This window comes from Mchenga conophoros, linkage group LG14 (genome assembly GCF_057382185.1).
Source record: "Mchenga conophoros isolate Kocher_MC1m ecotype Shallow Benthic linkage group LG14, M_conophoros_male_GT1.1, whole genome shotgun sequence".
Classification (NCBI taxonomy): domain Eukaryota; kingdom Metazoa; phylum Chordata; class Actinopteri; order Cichliformes; family Cichlidae; genus Mchenga; species Mchenga conophoros.
Window position 1 is genome coordinate 37,696,104 of NC_140539.1, and position 19,397 is coordinate 37,715,500.

Consider the following 19,397-nt stretch of genomic DNA (forward strand, 5'->3'; position numbering starts at 1 on the left):
ACAGCCAGAGGTCGTTAGACGGGAGTTTCATCTGAAAGGTGTCAGAAGTAATGTGACCCCTTATTACAAACCAGAGTGGAATTATTTCTGACAACACGAGAATGAAAGTGTTCACTAAACACTGCTGGATGCTGATGGCTCATCACTGCATCACTACGGCCGACGTTCAGGACAGTCGGTATTCTGTATTAGTAAATGGTAAATGGCCTTTATTTGTATAGCCTTTACTAGTCCCTAAGGACCCCAAAGCGCTTTACACATCCAGTCATCCACCCAGTCACACACTGGTGATGGCAGCTACATTGTAGCCACAGCCACCCTGGGGCGCACTGACCACCACCAGTAGGCAACGGGTGAAGTGTCTTGCCCAAGGACACAACGACTGAGACTGTTGGTCGTTGTGTTAGTGATACACTAACGACCAGCATGGAGCTACAGTATGGGAAATCAAAGTCAAAGTAAACTTTATTGTGAGACGACACTATGAGGCTCCAGTTTCATTCAGTGCAAAAGACAAACAATAAATATAAGAAGAGAAATAGAAATGTCATTTCAATAAAGATTTAAGGTATGTCTGAAGAGTCAGGGGTCGTTTTAAGGTGAGGGATGATGGAAAGCTGTTTGGGGGTTTGAATGTTTGTTAAGATGAATTTAAGATCAGAACGAGAACATTTGTGTGCCCCTGGCACTCTGACTTCCACCTCACTGCTCTGTCCCTGTGCCCCCTCATACCCTCATCCGCTACCTTACTTCTTAATTTTGTTACTACTTTTTTCACACTTTGACTTCAGCAGCTCTTTGTTGTTCTTACCTTGGCATCTTTTGTTCTTCAGTGAAGCCTGAAACCGTGTGCACTTGCGTGTGTGTGTATGCGCGCTTGTTTATTTGCCCGAGCGGCTGTGTGATCTTTTCTTCATCTGCCTAAATTTGGAGCGTGTGAATGTATTCATGCGTGCCTGTGTTTTTTCAGGAGCCAGCCTGTTCTGAAAATATGCCCGAGGATGTGTGCCTGCATGGACAAATCACTTTGCGTGTTTGTGTCTTTGGGGGAAAGAGTGCTGTGCCCAGTGGGTGAAGAGTGTCCAGACTGGCACCAGCCCTGCAGGTGAACTGTAGCGCCTGGTGGACGAGTGTGTATCCATGAGGAAATCAAACGCGCAAAAGGTGCATCCCGGTGATAAGCTCAGCACAATGAGGACTGTGTGCAAAAGACAGAGATGGTAAATGAGACAATAAGGCGCTCGCTGCCCAGTGTTGATAGCGAAAAGTAGCCCAGCGCTTCTCGATGAGAGACACCAAAAAACAGCCAGAATATTGAAAACTGCAGATTTTGCATTTGCACACGATTACCTTAAAGTTGTTTGCTTGCTGCATATATGAGACACAAGATAAGTTGATAAAACAACATCAAAAAATCTCTCCCGTAATTACAGAAGAAAAAAAGGGAGGCAGAGCGGCACATCAAACGATGAAACAGAACAGAGGCTTAATGTTTAAAACCGAGTAAGGAGATCATTAACATGAAACTATTCAATAAGCACAAAACAAATTTGAGCAGCAATCAATCAGCCAGTCAAGATTTGAGCGCAGGCGACGCCAGAAGCATGAGCACACAGGAAGTTTGTGCAGCGGGCGGGAACACAAACACGAGTGTAATAAATGATCTGCGTGGGGAAAATGTTTCTGTAGCTTTGGATGAAAGAGTTAGAATAGAAAATATCAGCTACTTGTCTTCTTCATATAGCTAAGCACAGCATAGTTCAAAAAGGCCCTTTGCTTCATTTCATTTAACTTGCTCTCCCTTTAGTTTCTTCACACCAGGAGGAGGGGAAAATTTATGGTTGATGAGGACAGGCTGTCCACATACAGACAAAACAACCTCCACGTAAAGCTGTTGTGGGCAGCATGGCCACTCACCAGTCTAAAGCCTGCTGGGTGGAGTGGACTAACTCCTGATGCTCATGGGAAAAAAGAAATCTTGTGAAAATCAAATATTTCACATTTTGTGCCAGCAGTTTTCTTTTCTACCATTACATCCAAGTGTCAGCTCTGTTTTCTGTTTTAGCTTTGCTACCAACGTCATTTTAATGTTCCAATCTAACTATTGTGCAAAAAAAAAACATAACAACATATATTCACATTCCTGAAGAAGATCCAATGAGCCGGATAAAGTCCATTTACAACTTTTCATTTTCTTTGCATGTAACCAAATAGTTTTGCCTTCATAAGCACTCGTTTTTTCTGTCTCTCTCCATTACTATGTAACTTTCTTATCTTAATATCCTAAAATCTTAATCTGACTTGTTTTTACCAGCACCTTGGATGATGCACAGCTGCACCCAGAAGGTGGCACTAATGCACCTAGACCATGTTTGGCATCATTAAACAACAAAAACAGAAGAAAAAGATTATTATACTGATATTTGTGGGAACATTGGATTCTGCTTTATACGAAAGAGTCATATAAAAACTCAAAGAAGACTACAGCCATCAAACTAGGTGCAACTCTTCCAGAAAACACATAAATCAACAGAATGAGGTCCAGTGCAATGCTGACACTTAAAGCTAACAGCTGTTCACCGTCATTTCAGAGCAGGTGGGGATTCTCTCCAAAGAAAGGAGGATTAGTTACCAGGAAATATCAAACTGTCATTTTTATGTGTCATTTTTAAAGTTCTCACAAAACATTGCACACATCCTGTGTGGTGCGAAATATTTATCTAATATCAAACATCACAGAATGCTGGATAAAAAACAAAGCAATATATTAAACTAATATAATGTTGAACAGGTGGATGAAGACTGGAGGAGACTAAAGTGGACATGTAGGTGAAAGGAACAGAGGTGATGAGGAGGTCTGGGTAAGTATGATGCTAAGGAAAAATGCAGAAAGGCAGATGGTGGCAAATTTGGCAAAATGGATGGAAATGGCTGTGATGAACACAGAAGTATGGACATAGGGTCACATATAAGAGTGGAGGGTGGTGCTCACAGCTGGACTATATTTTATGCAGAAGGTGCAATATAAAAAAGAAAGGAGGCTGCAAGGAGGTGGCAGGCAAAAATGCAGTTAGTAGTCTGTAAGATAGCTTTGGAAATAAAGAGGGAAGAGCAGGTGAACCTAAAAGCAAGGATTCAATGGTGGAAGCTAAAGCACGAAGAATGCTGTGCAGAGTTCAGGGAGGAGTTAATAGATGACTGGGAAAGTGCAGAAAAGAGTACAAGGAGACTGGTGGTGGAGGAAATATAGGAAAGTAATTACAGGAAGAGATTAGCAAAGTATAAAAAAAGTGTTATAGTGAGGGAGATGACGAGTCTGTCACTTGGAGGCTAGAGAATAGCAACAAGAGAGGTGGCAAAGGCATAAGAAAAGGCTTATAATAAGTTATATGTGAGGCTGAACACTAAGTAGGGAGAATAGGACTCGTATCGATTGACTGGGAGAAACATCAAACTGGAAAGGATGTGCAGCAGGTAAAGGAGATTAAGGATAGAGAAGGAAATGTACTGACCAGTGAAGATAGTGCGCTGAGAAGGTGAGTGGGTACAAATAGAGGGCAGCTGGTAAATCAGCACATGCAAGATCATTAGTAAAGAAGTAGTAAGGGCAGTTATGAAGAGCATGAAGAACGCAAAGGCGAGTCTCCATGGACTCATGGTTACAGATGACATTATGATTTGTGTTGAAAGTAGAGAGCAGGTGGAGGGTTGCTGTGGAGAAAAGAAGAATGATAGTCAGTAGAAGCAAGATTAGAGCACTCTCAATGTCTCTGAATGAGAGGGGAACAGGAGTAACAACAAAGTGATGAAGCTTGATGAGTTTGAATGAGTGAGTCATCCATCGACAGCAAAAGGCAGTGCACAAGAGAGGTGAAGAAGTGTAATCAGGGTGGAGAGGGTGGAGAAATGTGGATAGCAGAAGGATAGCAGCAAGAGTCAACGGGAAGGTTTACAAGGTGGCAACAAGACCTGCTGTGATGAATGATTGGAAACTGGAGATTTTAAGATTTTGATTGAGAATGATCATGATGGACATCTCAGGTTGAGCAGTTTGGAGACAAAGATAGAACGGCAAGGCTCGACAGAGAGACAGAGGAAGATTATCCACTGTGATGTGATATAAAAGGGGGGAGGAGGGGGAGGAAGATGAAGAAGAGTGATGATGCTGCATACCCTTTGAAGCTTCTGACCACCCAGGAAGTGTTGCCTAATTTAAGACATGTCCTGAATAACCATCTTCACCTTTGATTGTCAGGTCACAGTGGATCTAACGTGTCTTTTGGAGGTTGGCTAGTTTCCTTTCCTTAACGATGTAGCACAAAGGGAATCTTTGAGCTTATTCTCAGGTTTCATGTTCACAGTTCAGGTGCGACCATCTCTAATAAACAGATGACTGTGTGCCTTGTTGACTAATGAAATAATCTCCCAATATCGACTGAAAGGTGATGGCTTTTTTTTCATCAACTCCAGCTTGGCAGTACATGCACAGACACTTAATTTGACCCCTTCCATGTCAAAGCTCTCGTAACCACACCTCTATCCTTTAAAAGAGCCATGAGCTGACTCATCTTTAAGACTCTTGTTATGCTTAATGAGGGCTTGCTGACCTCACTGACCTCTCGGAGTTAAGTACTCTGGGACAATGCAGTGCTTGTATTTCCCAGGTTGAGCGATAGTGCTGATGCAGGTAAAATTTGTGAAGGTTAAATTAACTTACAAAGGACTCTGTGTTAGAGTTTGTATTGTTGATTGTTATTTATGCTTAGAAATATTTAACCATAGATGCTTAGAGGTGTATAATCAATTGTGTAGTGATAAGTTGTGTGATCTTTAACAGGCTACAGAGGCTTGGTGTGCATTCCACACTAGAATGCACACCTACATCCTGGGAGCACGGGAAGAGGTCGCATCTTGTTTTAATTGTTTTATGGTAGGATTAACGTAGCTACGTCTGTTCTAGTCTAAGTGCTTTTCTGTTTAGATGAACTGCTGGACTTCCTCACCGGGGGGGGTCTAGTCTACCCTCTTCCTGACCAAGGATGTTTGACCCTTTGATCAGCAACACACACACACACACACACACACACACACACACACACACACACACACACACACACACACACACACACAGGCAAGGTACTCTTTGTTTGTATGTAGACGTCGTATGTTAATGAACCTATGCATATTCATGTAACCTCAATAAAAGGACAGTGTTACGGGAGGACGGACGAGAGCAACTGGGGTCAAGCGAAGGGACGGCGCTCTGTCCGGTCTCTCCCGTGCACGAGTAACATGAAGAACTTTGCCTATTTGTGTCTTCCTTAGCAGTGTAATTATATTGTCTTCAACGTTCCAGCGGATGGGTTCAAGCTACAAACCTATCATTAATTGGTCCTTCGATGCCGGAGCCCTGGAATCGCATTCACAGAGGGGAGGAGAGGCACGAGACTGACGTCAGCCAGGAAGTTCCTGTGGATTCGCGGTCTGTCTTTTCTCCTCGATGAATGACGGTCGGCGGGATTTGGGCTGATATTACACTCTAAGCAACGCCAAGTAAGTTTAAAGAGGCCGACTCTATAACCGTGTGGTTGTGCAGTCTCCGCCACTGTGTGAGGCGATACCCGGGTTCCTTGCTACTTTGTGGAGCAAGAGGTTCCTTGCTACTTTGTGGAGCAAGAGGTTCCTCGCTACTTTGTGTGGCGAGTGGTGAGTTCTCCGCCACTTTGTGGGGCGTTGAGAGGTTCCGCGGGGTCCAGACTGTGCTGGACGATAGGCCTATTTTGTGTTGTTTTTGTTGTCATTGTTGTTGTTGTTGTGTGGGTGTGTGCGGAGCAGAACACGTGGTCTGTGACACCGACTGTTGTTGTTATCATGGGTTTCTAAGCAACCAAGAGTGAGTCGGAGGGAGACAGACGTTTGTGCTGGACTTTGCTCCTGGCAGCACAAAGTATTTATGTAAAAAAGAGAGGGAGCGACGGCTCCACAGCTGCGCGGGTTCACGCGAGCGCGGTCACGCGGGTTTCACGCGGACCTGAGCCGTGCGGTTAATCGCAGGCTTAAAAATGGAAGAGATTAAAATGTTAGAAGTTTTCAGAAAACACACCAGCCTTGAAGAGCGTGTGGAGAAGGCCAGCCCACATCAGCAGCTATGCTCTGGTGGGTGGCTGTCCCCCCACCCCTTGCTGACACAAAACGTTAACTCTTCAGCCTGTGTGCCAGACCATAGACGTAATTGAGGTGGATAGTTGTTAAAAGTCATCTACATTACGCTTGTGGTTGCTTAAATTCAGTACGATGACATGTGAGGTGAAGTGATATAGGTAAATATTTAAACTAATGAAGTGCATAGAGGCACTTGACCTGTGTGGAAGACTGTCGTCTTATTATGAACCATTGTTGAGATGTAGAGCGCACCTGTGAAAACAACTAATATGCTGAACCCTGTATGAAACATCTAAAAGTACATGATGGAGAAGCTGAGTTGAATATGAAAGTGTAAGACTTTGCCGCTGTGGGCAGAGCAACTACTGTGTGATGTTGCGTTGCAGTTTTTTTTTTTTCTTCTGAGCTGATGAGCAGGCTACACATTATCAGATCGAGAGCTGTCTGAGAACTACTCTAAGAGAGGGAAACAGCGCTATGATAACTGTGATAACTGGAGTGTGCAGCGTTTCCATGAGCAGTTTTCCTGAATCTTGACTCTTGTGTGTGGAGTGTTCATAGCATCAGCATCATGTTTTTGTTTATTTGTTGGGTTGAAAATAATTAAATAAACGTGTGATCATGCCTATGGATCACCATGGCACATATCTCCAGCCATATGATTTATTTATGCAGATGACAAAGTGAGTGTGAATGTGTCTGACATCACAGTGTTTTTGTGCACTGTGCAAGAGTAATTGCCTTTGATTGTGAGTGACAGCGGTGGTTTTGCAGGTCACCAGCTATTGTAAATAAAAAAAAAAAGAGTGAATAAGAGGGAGAATTTATATTGTAGAAAAAAAATAATCATAGGAAAAAGGTTTTGTGTTGATCAACCAAAAAAACAACTATAATTTCATTTTCTGCTTTTAAGAAAGGATTGTTCACAAAAACACAGAGCGAGAGAGAGAGAGAGATATGTGTTGATTAAGCATTGATGATAATAATGAAAATGTCTTAGTTGTCACTTTCAGGTGAAAAGCAGACCTGAATCAATTTTCCACATGCAGCGGTCGGAAGAAAAGTTATAGTTTAACAATTGGAAACGTTCAAGCCAAGTTTCTGGCTGACTTATTTACAGCACGATCTGTCTCAAAACTCTCACTCTTCCCTGAAAAAACCTGGTCAGCAGTGGCAGTATCGGAGCAGAGGCTGCAGAAGCATAAGCAGCAGAAGAAGAAAGCAAACCCATCTTCCTGTCTGATTGAATGAATTCCACGGAAGGGCGAGCAAGATGGCGGCGTGAAGAGGAGTTTTTGTTCGAGCGCTTAGCACGAGACACTTATTTGACGTCTTTCTGGCTTTCGGGACTTTTTTGGAGATCAGCGCGCTAAGCTTGCTGGATTTGAGGCCAGGTTCTGCGGCGGCAGCATGTCGAAATGCTCAGAAAGGACTGAGTGACTCGGGCAAGCCACATGCGGCTAGCATGCTGGCTAGCGACCATAGCTACATGAAAGAAATGGACCCTTCATGATGCGCTCAACGTGCCGGCGCTGTGGTGGGAAAGGCTCCATCATAAACACGCCCTGCGCCCTGTGCAGAGGTTCAGGCCAAGAAGAAGAAGACGATGACTTCCAATCCCAAGAAGGTCGGCCCCAGTGTGGGCGAGCTGATTGTGAAAGCCGTGGCCGCCCTCAAGAAGGCTCTGGCTGCCGGAGGCTACGATGTGGACAAGAACAAGGCCCGTGTCAAGACCGCCATCAAGAGTCTGGTGGCGAAGGGCACTCTGGTGCAGACCAAGGGCACCGGGGCCTCCGGATCCTTCAAGATGAACAGGGTTACTGAGACCAAAGCTAAGACGCCCGCCGCGGCCAAAGCCAAGAAACCGGCAGCAGCTGCTAAGAAGTCGCCCAAGAAGGCAGCAGCAGCACTTCAGCTACTAGACAGGACAAAGCTGAAGGAGAACTGCCGGGACTGCTGAAGTGGGAGAGGACAAAAGAGTGAGAGGACAACAGAGTGAGAAGACTAGGTGAGAACACATAGGAATTATTTAATGTGGGAAATCAAAATTTGGGTTAGCAAACCTGGGGAAAAGAAAACTGACTGCTTAAGTTGGAAAATTGAGACGGAGTCTGAAACATTGCGAAAATAGAAACATATACAAAATCACACACACACAAGCAGAACATGCATTAACCCTACTAACAATTCCAAACACAAAATGACTCATGAAGACTCATAGCACATTAGTTAAGAAATGATTAAATAATAGCAGAGAAGTGTGTAGGAAAGGCAGCTTTAAGAACATGCTCTGCTGGAGATGCAGCTCCACAGACATGCATTAAACCTGCCTAATAACACAAACACATGTAATGAAAATTAGCTTGTTATCTTTCATCAGTGTTAAATTAGTGTCAATTTAGCAGACACTTGTTATTAAATACTGAATGTATCCAATGCAAAAAATTGACTCTCTGGGTTGCAGGACAACAGTTTAACCTTTGATCCTGGGTTGACCACCAACCAGTGATCAGACAATAAATTTAGTTGTTAATATAGTAAATTGGGAGAAGCTTCCTGCTTGATTAATGCAGCACAAGTGATTTACTGTATGAGGGAAATTGTCTTTTGTGATACTATTTTGAACATGCTTTTCTGTCGTCCTGTCAACTTAGTGGGTTAATAGCTGATATGCAAATTAGTTGATCGGTTTTAGATTAATGAAAGGTGACTGAATTCTAGTATGAGTGAATGAGATGTGTTGGAGTTGTTGTGTGTTGAGTGGAGACTCTAAAACACTGAGTTTCCTGCTTTGATGTGCGAGTGAATCCTGTATTTAGATACACAACTCTGAATACGTCAGAACAGACTGTTTTGTGAAGTGCATGACAGCATGTCACATGTTTTATGATGAAGGGAAAAGGAAAATTGAATAAAATAGATCTGTGACCTAAATGAGTGAAGAGCACAGACCTGGGGATTAAACTCATAGCTAATAAGGCATTAAGGTTATGTTGTTTTGTGCAGCTGATGGTTGATTTGGAGTGAATCTAGCTGATGATTTTTCTTTTGTTGTGAAGTTGAGCCTGCCGATTAGTATGATGGTATGATGAACCATGCTAATGGTATGATTTACCCTCCTGAGATGAGGAGCTTGTGTCATGACTTAACAAGGCCTTTTTATTTTGATACTTTCACAGTGCACTGAAAGTTTTGTTCGATAATCTCTGTTCTTTAAGCAGATCTGCACGTCGGGAATTAAAAGCGCTACACGTCGTCGAGAAAATTGTGCCAAGTGAGTTCTCCACATTTAAATGGACTCTGGAGAAAGCCACTTATTTGGGACAATTATTAAATGACAGTCCCAGTCCAAAAGGATTCAGCGATGTAATCCAAACTAAAGTTCTTCTTTTTCTTTTTGAAATGACGTCATTTTGCTGAGAGTGGAAACTAAATGCGACGATAGGTTCCACTATCAGCAAAGAAAGAAAGAATGAATGCATGAATGAGTGAGTGAAAGGAAAACAAACTGACTGACTGGTAAAAGCTGACAAAAGCTGACAAGACTTTACTGATGTAACACGACTGTGTGAAGTTGACCCCCGCCTGGCAGGGGTGCAGATGAGTCTGTGTGTGCTTCCCTTTACAGAAGCAGAAAGATGACAGCAACACTCGAGGTTGCGTGATGATTTAACATTTTAAATGCCATTTTCTGTGTCTGTGAATTTACTATGTGTGTGTCATTCACTAGCTTGTGTGCTCACAGAGATAACTGTGACAAAGTATGCATACGCCTGCGCAAGCGCTAACATTTGCATTTTCGTTTTTACAGCATTACGGTTCTTCATGTGTTTGATCATGTGATTTATAGGAATACTGGCTAATGTTTCTCTACTACAAGATTTCTGGGTTTATGTGTGAAGAAAACTGTAGTTACAGGCTATATGTTGATGGAGAAATTAATATAGTTTGAGACATACTGTGATGAGACCAGTGTTACTTCTTTCCACAGCTAGGGATGGCTAACTTTATGGTGTTTTATGGCACCTCTGGAATGTGGATGGCCGACGCCTGCCCACCAGGATGGTCAATGTGTATTGCTAATGTTTGTTTTTCTGAGACTGCATTTAGAAGATTCAGCTGAAGCGCACAAGTGACATGAGTAAAACAAATAAGAGATTACGGTAATTATGGAATAGTTTATTATGGGCTCATTTGCTGGCCACTTTTGAACCCATAATAATAATATATGAGTGGAGTGACTTTGCTTAAGAGAAGTCACTGATTACATTAATGTTAACAGAGTACATGGGATAATCCATGTCTGAGGTGAATTAGGGTAATAGTTGTAGTTACTGATTTGAGAAAACCTGCACATGACACTTGTCTTGCTGATGTTGAATGCTTATTACTCTTATGATACAATTGTTTACAGGTATGAAGTTTGATTTCACTTCCAGATTTTGCTTTCCAGGCCGTGATGGTGTGTATGCAGGCTCCTGGGAGAGCCAGGTGTTAAGCAAACTTAATATGCAACACACGCTAACATCTTTTATTGCAGGGTTACGGAGCTACTCCGGAGGAGGTGCCCTGATGTTGCCTGGGACATGATCTAGCTAATCTTTTTCTTTAAGACAGGAATCCAGGTTTGGTGAGTTGACGCATGGGAATGTCCATGCGTCAAGAGGTGGAGTGCAAGGATTAACATTAAACAATGTTTACTATTATTGTTGCAGTGATTTGTGTGATTAGCCGTTTATTTACAAGTATTAAACCTATGCAAGTGGTGCATCCATGTTCAGATGAGGCTTTGATGGCCTATAAGTGAAGTTCACTGAACTAAAGAATGTGGTTTGATGATTGTTGACATGCTCTCCAAATAGAAGTTTTTCTTCTTAGCAAGGAAATACAGGTGCAGCAGTAATCTCCTGAGAAATCTTCAGAGGCCCAGTGAGAAGCGTGAACCATTCCAGGCATAGCTGACAGCCAGGCAGTGGTTGAGGTCAAAGGTCAAGCTGGTTGGGGCCCATCATGAGATCAGACCTTGGAGCCACAGCAAGGACCATGAAACTGCCTGCAAAATAGAGGAGAGGATCGTCCACAAGATGGGAGCTGAGGCCAGGAGAGAGGCTTCAGGAGGATCAGAGATCATCTTCAGCACAGCAGACATGACACAGAGAGCTGTGCTACTGAGCTTCCAGGAGATTTTAAATAAAATGAAAGATTCAATATTGACGCTGAGGAAGACAACTAAGGTGTATGACGTGCTCTGCCTTAAACCTTCAGCAGCGTTGGAACATGAAAACTCGTGGGATGAGGGGAGCGTGCCAAGCTCCATCGACAGCGCAGAAGGAGTTCGAGGATGACATCATGATTCTGTGAAAGCACAGGAACCAGAAGCTATGGTGGTGATGACAGCAGTTTCCTATGAACATCACCTAATGCTGTGCCACTATACTGTGCATACGATGACACTCTGAAGGCTGCTGGGATCATAACAGCAGTAAGACAACTGAACCCTGCACCCTTTCCACAGAGGTGTTTCTCTGCAGAGCGTGGACAATGAAGGAGTCATAAATATCCCCCTCGCAGGATGAAGGCCTGAAGTGAGGTGATGGGAGGCCATAAAACTAGAGTGCTGAGAGGTCTGCAGCTTTGGAAATAGCTGAGACCCATGTTGACAAACAACAAAACTAACTGGTATGTTTGAATGTTTATTCTACATACATTTGGACTCTGGTCCTATGGACAACGAAACAACTAGAAGAGACATTCATGACGCCCTGCAGAACTCAAACCACTCTGCAGAGAGACATGTGATTTGCACACCCGGAGGAAGCATCACCAAGCTGAGATGTTTTTGAAAATGTTACTTTCTTAGTTTCACTATTAAATTAACAATTTCTTTGGTTGCTCGTAAGATGCAGTTTGCCATGAGATGAGCTCAATGAATGGGGTAACTGCTAATACATTTATTAAACTGTGTAACTTTTACAGTAATTTAGGGTGATTTGACATATGCTGAGTAAAAAAAATGTTTGCATTGAAACTGTCAGACATGAGGTATGCATAACTGGGAACTTTCTAGCATAAAGGTCAAAAACGGGGGAATGTTAGAGTTTGTATTGTTGATTGTTATTTATGCTTAGAAATATTTAACCATAGATGCTTAGAGGTGTATAATCAATTGTGTAGTGATAAGTTGTGTGATCTTTAACAGGCTACAGAGGCTTGGTGTGCATTCCACACTAGAATGCACACCTACATCCTGGGAGCACGGGAAGAGGTCGCATCTTGTTTTAATTGTTTTATGGTAGGATTAACGTAGCTACGTCTGTTCTAGTCTAAGTGCTTTTCTGTTTAGATGAACTGCTGGACTTCCTCACCGGGGGGGGGGTCTAGTCTACCCTCTTCCTGACCAAGGATGTTTGACCCTTTGATCAGCAACACACACACACACACACACACACACACACACACACACACACACACACAGGCAAGGTACTCTTTGTTTGTATGTAGACGTCGTATGTTAATGAACCTATGCATATTCATGTAACCTCAATAAAAGGACAGTGTTACGGGAGGACGGACGAGAGCAACTGGGGTCAAGCGAAGGGACGGCGCTCTGTCCGGTCTCTCCCGTGCACGATAATTCAGATTCAGTGTGCAGTTTCACAGTCAGAGCCACTCCAAACTAGTCACATCTGGTTTTAAAGCACGAATATGTCAACAACAAAAACGCCCAGCTTGAGTCTGCATAACAGGGCGGCGATGTCACGGTGTCTACGTCCACCTTTTATACTGTCTGGGGTTCTTCCTCAGCTCTGAGCTTTTCTCCACCGAGTGCATATTGTTGAAAAATGCTATTCCAAAAAGTTTGCAACAGTGGGGTTGGGGAGACGTCAAGACGATGTCTGTAACTTTAACCCTCACTCCTCAAACAGACACAGAACAGCAGTTCTTTTCTGCAAAAGTCTCTTTAGAGGTGGAAAATCTTCTGAAGCTTGAATTGTTTGTCACGAGTCATTGCAATTCAAGCTGCCCAAACCCTCCTAATGCCAGAAGCCAGAGCGTGTCCCTCTCCGTCTTTCTTACTGTCTTTCTCTAACAATTGAGAGGATGACGGCATGTTTTTGGATTCGTTTTTGATTAAATGGCCTGTATTTATATAGCGCTTTACTAGTCCCTAAGGATCCCAAAGCGCTTTACATATCCAGTCATCCACCCATTCACACACACATTCACACACTGGTGATGGCAAGCTACATTCTAGCCACAGCCACCCTGGGGCGCACTGACAGAGGCGAGGCTGCCGGACACTGGCACCACCGGGCCCTCTGACCACCACCAGTAGGCAACGGGTGAAGTCTGGCTCAAAGTAGAATCCCTTAAACAATTTTACAGGTCTGTCCTCAAAATAAAATCTGACAAATTTTCATTGTCTCAATAAAGATTCATTTACAGATGCTTGAGTAAACATTTTTCCGACTGAAAAAAAAAAATATAAAGTTTGTACTGGTGCTTATGTGAGCTGTAAATGCTTTTGCACTTGAAACCAGTCTGTTTTCTGATTACTCATCCTCATTAATTATATTTTTTAAAAACTGCAAATGAAGGATACACGTAGATTATGTGCAACAATGTTTCTTTTTTAAATGCAATCCAGCCTTAGTTCTTTTTCTTTCTGCTGTATAAAAGGTCATAAAAGTATCTTCACTGATTCCCAGTGGTACTAAAACAGAGTCTGGTCATGAAAACATGATGCAGGTATTCTGGGTAATGAGGTGTCAATGACAGTAGAAACTGGAGCTCACCAGGAAAACCTGAACACCCATTGGAAGAACATACAAGCTGCTCGCAGATGAACTCTTTTGTGAGGCAGCATTGCTGAGAATCTGGCCGAGTGAAATCACCCCTCACATTGGTTTTGGGTCTTTATGCAACTTGTTCATAGCCACAAAAACATATTTAATTTAAATTGTTTTACCACGAGCAAGGGAACATTTAATTTCCCCAAACGTGGAGATAGCAAAAAACTATCTGATGCAAAATGAAAAATAAGTGAGGGAACAATATAAGAGAAAAAGAATCCATAATTTCCCTAATAGCAGAGCTGAAATCCCCAGAGGCTGTGTTGATTACAGCCTACTGAAAAGACTCATTAAACCTGAGTGAGGTTCTGCTTGACAATGTGTGTGTTTTCATAGGTGTGCTGTTTACTGCCATCATAAAGGTCTGATTGAGTTTTACAAAGGCATGTAATCATATACCACAGGGACTTGAATCAAAGCACACCTGGAATAGATGGAAGCCTTTCTCACACATACATACATCCTATAAACTCCATTATTGTCCATTCATCATCTTGCCAGCTCCATTGTGTTCAATACAGAGCTGTAATTGCTATGTGCAGTCAAGAGAGAGAGGGTGCTAATGAGGAGTGTGTGCCTGCACGATCACTGAAACACTTTGTGGAGTCACAGTTTTGTATGCCTGCATGATTTGGCCTTTAGTTTTGCATTGGCTGCTTGTAACACTGGCTAAATGTGCACAGAGCGTGCCGGCTTTTGGCTTTCCAAACTTCTTAATGGTTCACATTGATTTCGTTGAATGTGAAGCCAGTCGGTCATTAACAGCACAAACAGGTCTGTCTACATTTTGCGCCTTTAAAGTAAAGTGAAGTTAACCCGAGGAACAAGACCAATTCTTTCTGGTATCCTTGTAGTTTTTGAAGCTGTTTTTACACAAGAAGTCAGAGAAATGTTGAGAGGATCAGGTTGGGAAATGTAGCTGCCGTCATAGGCAACTCTCGCATTTAAGCTCATTTTGTTAGATATGTAAGGTTGAAACAATTAGTAGTTGAAATATTAAGAAATAAATCAATAGTAATTCATGTTTTGTTCATTGGATTTATATGTTTAAATGTGTTATTTTTACTAATTGTGCAATTAGATAGGAACCTTTTCTATAGTTCCGTCTGTTGTTGCTAAGAGGGTATTTTTGGCTGGCACACTCAGCAAGCTAATTGAGACGAGCCACGAGGTTTGCACGTCCACAGTAAGATAGTAAATAGTAAGATAAATAAAAGAGTGCCTTTTTTGGACCTCCCCACGATGTAAGGATTAAAGTTTTATTCCCTTTGAGTGAGGCCAATGAGGTAAATGTTTTCTTTTGTTTATTTTCGTTGTATGTAAATATGCTAGTGTTGCGTGATATTCTAGTGCAATTACCGCAGTGTGAGGTGTAATGTGTATTTTATTGATTGTTTTGTTGGAATGTTTCGCCATATATAATGCTTAGGGGCTTTATTAAGAATATTCATTTAAGTTTGTATTTCTTTTTAGTTCTGACGGCATTGTATCGGCTGTGGTTGGACATCATTACATGTTAAGGCATGTCGAAGAATCCTCCTGTCCGAAATAAATGTCAGTTAAAACACAAGGAACAAGTTGAGCTTTATTACGACTCGAGGGGAGTAACAGGAAATGTTTCCTTTTCTCATTAGCAGAAACAAAGTGCAAATAGTTCATGTCAGCCACTTTTTCACCTCTGGAAATTTTCCATTTACTTAAAGGATGGGTGATGCCTGAATACAACACAGACTAGAAAAGACTTGAAAAGTTTTAAGCTTAAAGTAAACAGGGTAGCATGTTGCAGCTGTTCCAAGCAGTCTGAGGGGCTGTCCAGCACCGGTGTGTCTTAATCCTAGACTTATTCAGGCCTCTTCTACTTCTTTTTGCTGGAGAGATGTAAATATTCCATAGTGACACAGTCAGAACCTATAGTCCCTGATGGTATTGTGAAAAGGTTAAGTAATGAGTGCACAGTATTTCAGATGATCAAAATAAGCACATTAAACTGTCAACTGTATGTTATACAGGGAAACGTCTGATGTTAAAAAAGTGAGAGAAAAGTAATGACTATGATTTAAGATCTTCTTTCATTCTTCTCTAAAAACTCTTCGTGCCATAAATGAGAAAAGGTGTGTGGTTAGAACGGGCAATAAAGCCGTCACTGTCGCGGCTGATAATGTCATGCAGATATTATGGGATTAGCTATTTAACTAAATGTGTCTTTAAGTGCACCATCATTCCTACATTAAAGTCTGAACTTGTGCTCATTGCTGTCGCTGACTGGGTGTGTGATTTAGCAGCAAACTCTGCATGAACCAGCAGCAAAACAATACGAATAGTTTTGATTAGTTTTAAAGAGAAATCCAACAGCTTGCACATGTCCAGCTCGATCATGTTGTAGGACAGGTCAGAACATTGGGATTTTAATGAGATCTTAAACTTATCTTACACTGTTCGTTGTAGCATTAGAAATGCTAATAGTCCTCATAAAATATCATGCAATTATGCTCCAATAACATTTTCATAATCTGATTTTTTTCACTGGTTTCCTAATATTCAGGTTAACTTTTGACTCTTTTGTTGATTCCACTAAGCTTTCAAAAGTGTGGTTGACTAGAAGGAGTCCATCCAAAGCCACACACTGATTAGAATCAAGTGGGCCAGCTCTGTGGGTTATAATGCAAATTATACAACAACAATACAATGAAACAAAAGTCCCATTTTAATACTGGTGCCTGCATGTGTGTGGGTGTGAACGCACCGTGGTAATTACTGACTGCTTTAATACGCTTACACAAACACACAAACACACACACCATGCGTGGCCTTTTCATACTGTTTAAAACCATTGTTTCTCTGCTAGTCTGATTAGACTGGAGGCTTTAGAAATATGAAGTGGGCCACTGAGGAGAGCTGGCTGGCTAGCAGGCAGGGTGAACGACAGGCCAGAACTGGATGCGGTGTCCTCATTGTCCCTACAACTTTAGATTTGCAGGTACACACAGTAAAGGACTGCACAATGCAATTATACTTTACTTAATAATGAAACAACAGATAGAGTTTCCAACATTATTCTCTCCGGCACTATGGGACCATCATGTATAGCTGTAATGGGAGAAATGTGACTGTTAAAGTCTATTTTAACACATCAAACATGTATAAAAGTCCAAAACTAAGTTTTCAGACTCTCGTGCTAGAAATAGCAGCTCTTAGAGTTATTACACTAATGTTGTTATAGCACAGTGTTTAATGGATCAAGAAGCAGGAAAGAAGCATTTTATGGCCCTGTCTCACATTTTTATCTCTAGATTATCACATCCCCGTGTCAAATGTTCCCATCAGCCAGGCTCAGCGCAGGCAGAATGCCAGAGTTTCCTGTTTAGTTTTAAAGTAAAGAAAAAAATTTTATAATAATAACAACCACACTGCTAACTTAGCAACTGTTTGAAACTTTTTGCCCAACTCGTCAAGTCATTTTAAGCTTTTCACATGTCATTTAACATCACACCCTTTCATATCGTTAAACACCTACTGAGTGCAAAGAAAAGGATTGTTTTTGTCGTTAACAATCAACCAGGTTTCCCCGCTGCAGTCAGGGGCAGCTTACTACACCTCGGTCATCCTTTTGAGGAGATACGTTGAAGGAGAGTTGCTTACTTTGCCTTCTTTTATTAAATTAATCTGGGATTCACTGAAAATCGGACTTTTATTGATAAATAAGGCAAATCTGACTTTCTCACGTCCATCTCATCAACATGAACTTTAATCTTGTTAATTTGTGAGCAGTATGCACTCAATATAAAATAAATAAAGTCTCTTTTGCTACAATGATGAATTAAAAAAATGCTGTTAACAATCCTCGACATGTGACATTAGAGCTACTGAACCTTTCAGCAGCAACTTTTTCCCCCACATGGGAGAAACAGCTGCTGAGTGGTGAAAACAAATCTTTCAAATTAAGCGGATGATAATTTTCCTCTTTTTTTTTTGCCTTTGCTTTTATTGTTTATTTTATTAATGATAATTTTGATCTTTACAGAACATATTTATTTATGCTTTAAACACACTTGCAGTTATTGGTGCTTACCAGAAAGAAACACGCAAAGCAGAAAACATGGTAAAAACAGAATAGACACGTGTTTTACACTAAACTGTACCCACATATTTAAGAACAGTGCACATACAGTAGATCACTTCACAAAGGAGAAGACATTCAGTGAACAACTATTTACAGGTATGGACACGCTGGGCCTTTTAACCAACAGATACGTACAAATATGAGGCCCTTAATCAAAGACGAGCACGCACACCGGGACTTTTAATAAAGGTATGGATGAGACTATTCATCAAAGATATGGGCACACTGGGCCTTGTTATTAAAAAGGTGCTGATGCCTGCTGGTGTCTGGAATGTAAACACCACAGATACGTTACAGGCTCTTTGTCAAAGGCGTGAACACACGCTGAATCAGATACTAAAGTCACGGCCACACGCGAAGCCAATCGATGCCACAAACAAAATGAAATGAAAAACACTTCAATTTTATCTTTTTAAGGTTTTACAGTGATATTTTTTGAAACTGATTGGTAAAAAAGAGCACAAAAGGTAAAGGCAAGGCTATTCCTTTCCTTCTAATTCCTTTGTCTTGTAAAGTGGTTTGCTTGCACAAAAACACAAAAAGTGCAAAGACAGGAGAAGTTCTAGTAAACGGTTTAGTTTCCATGTGGCAATTTAAATTATAAATGTAGCTTTAAACAAAGAATTTGCTGGTAGCTGACAATTTGATGAATGAGCAGCTGTTTTTCTTTTAAGAAAACATACATTTTCAGAAGCTAAATTGCCATTAATCAGTGTTTGCTTTTTGCAACCCCTGCAAATGCATTTATTTAAAACTTCTGGCACAGCTTATAGAATCAGATTTACATCAAACATTTTACTCTTCAATATCCCTGAAGTCAGTTTGAAGAGTCAGAGATCGGACTGGCAATCCTCCCAACTGACTGCTGCCCGATCCTCAAACCACCAGCCTCTACAACTCCTGTGACCCATAGCAGAGTGGACCAGTGTGGCTCATTCTCAGTGCTACTGGGCCTCGTTGAGTAAGCCAATAATATCGGGTTTCAAGACTTTCTCCAGGGTCACAAAATAGAGCGAGTGCAATCATATAAATATCTTGGGACCATAATCAATGAAAAACTGAACTTTGATGAAATCGGTCTGCAAAAAGGTCCAACAGCACCTTTACTGCGTTAGGAAACTTGATTATTTTCACATTGACAGAACAATTTTAACTTTGTTTTATCATTCTTTCATTGAGTCTGTTTTATCTTTTTGTTTGGTGGCATGGTTTGGTCAGACCTCTGTCACAGAGACAAACTCACCGAATCAGATAGTGAGATG

General features: G+C 41.6%; 2 protein-coding genes across 5 annotated transcripts in view; one reads left to right on the forward strand and one right to left on the reverse strand.

Annotated features, from left to right (window-relative positions):
* The window catches only part of LOC146560353 (leucine-rich repeat and fibronectin type III domain-containing protein 1-like protein), a 423,438-nt gene that overhangs the window by 101,866 nt on the left and 302,175 nt on the right, over positions 1-19,397 (reverse strand). The window lies entirely within an intron of this gene.
* LOC146560354 (histone H1.5-like) overlaps positions 7,769-19,397 on the forward strand; it is a 46,454-nt gene continuing 34,825 nt past the window's right edge. Inside the window, exon 1 of the mRNA XM_085244406.1 lies at positions 7,769-8,059. Within this exon, the coding sequence (XP_085100532.1) occupies positions 7,769-8,059 (291 nt within the window). The remainder of the gene's footprint in view (positions 8,060-19,397) is intronic.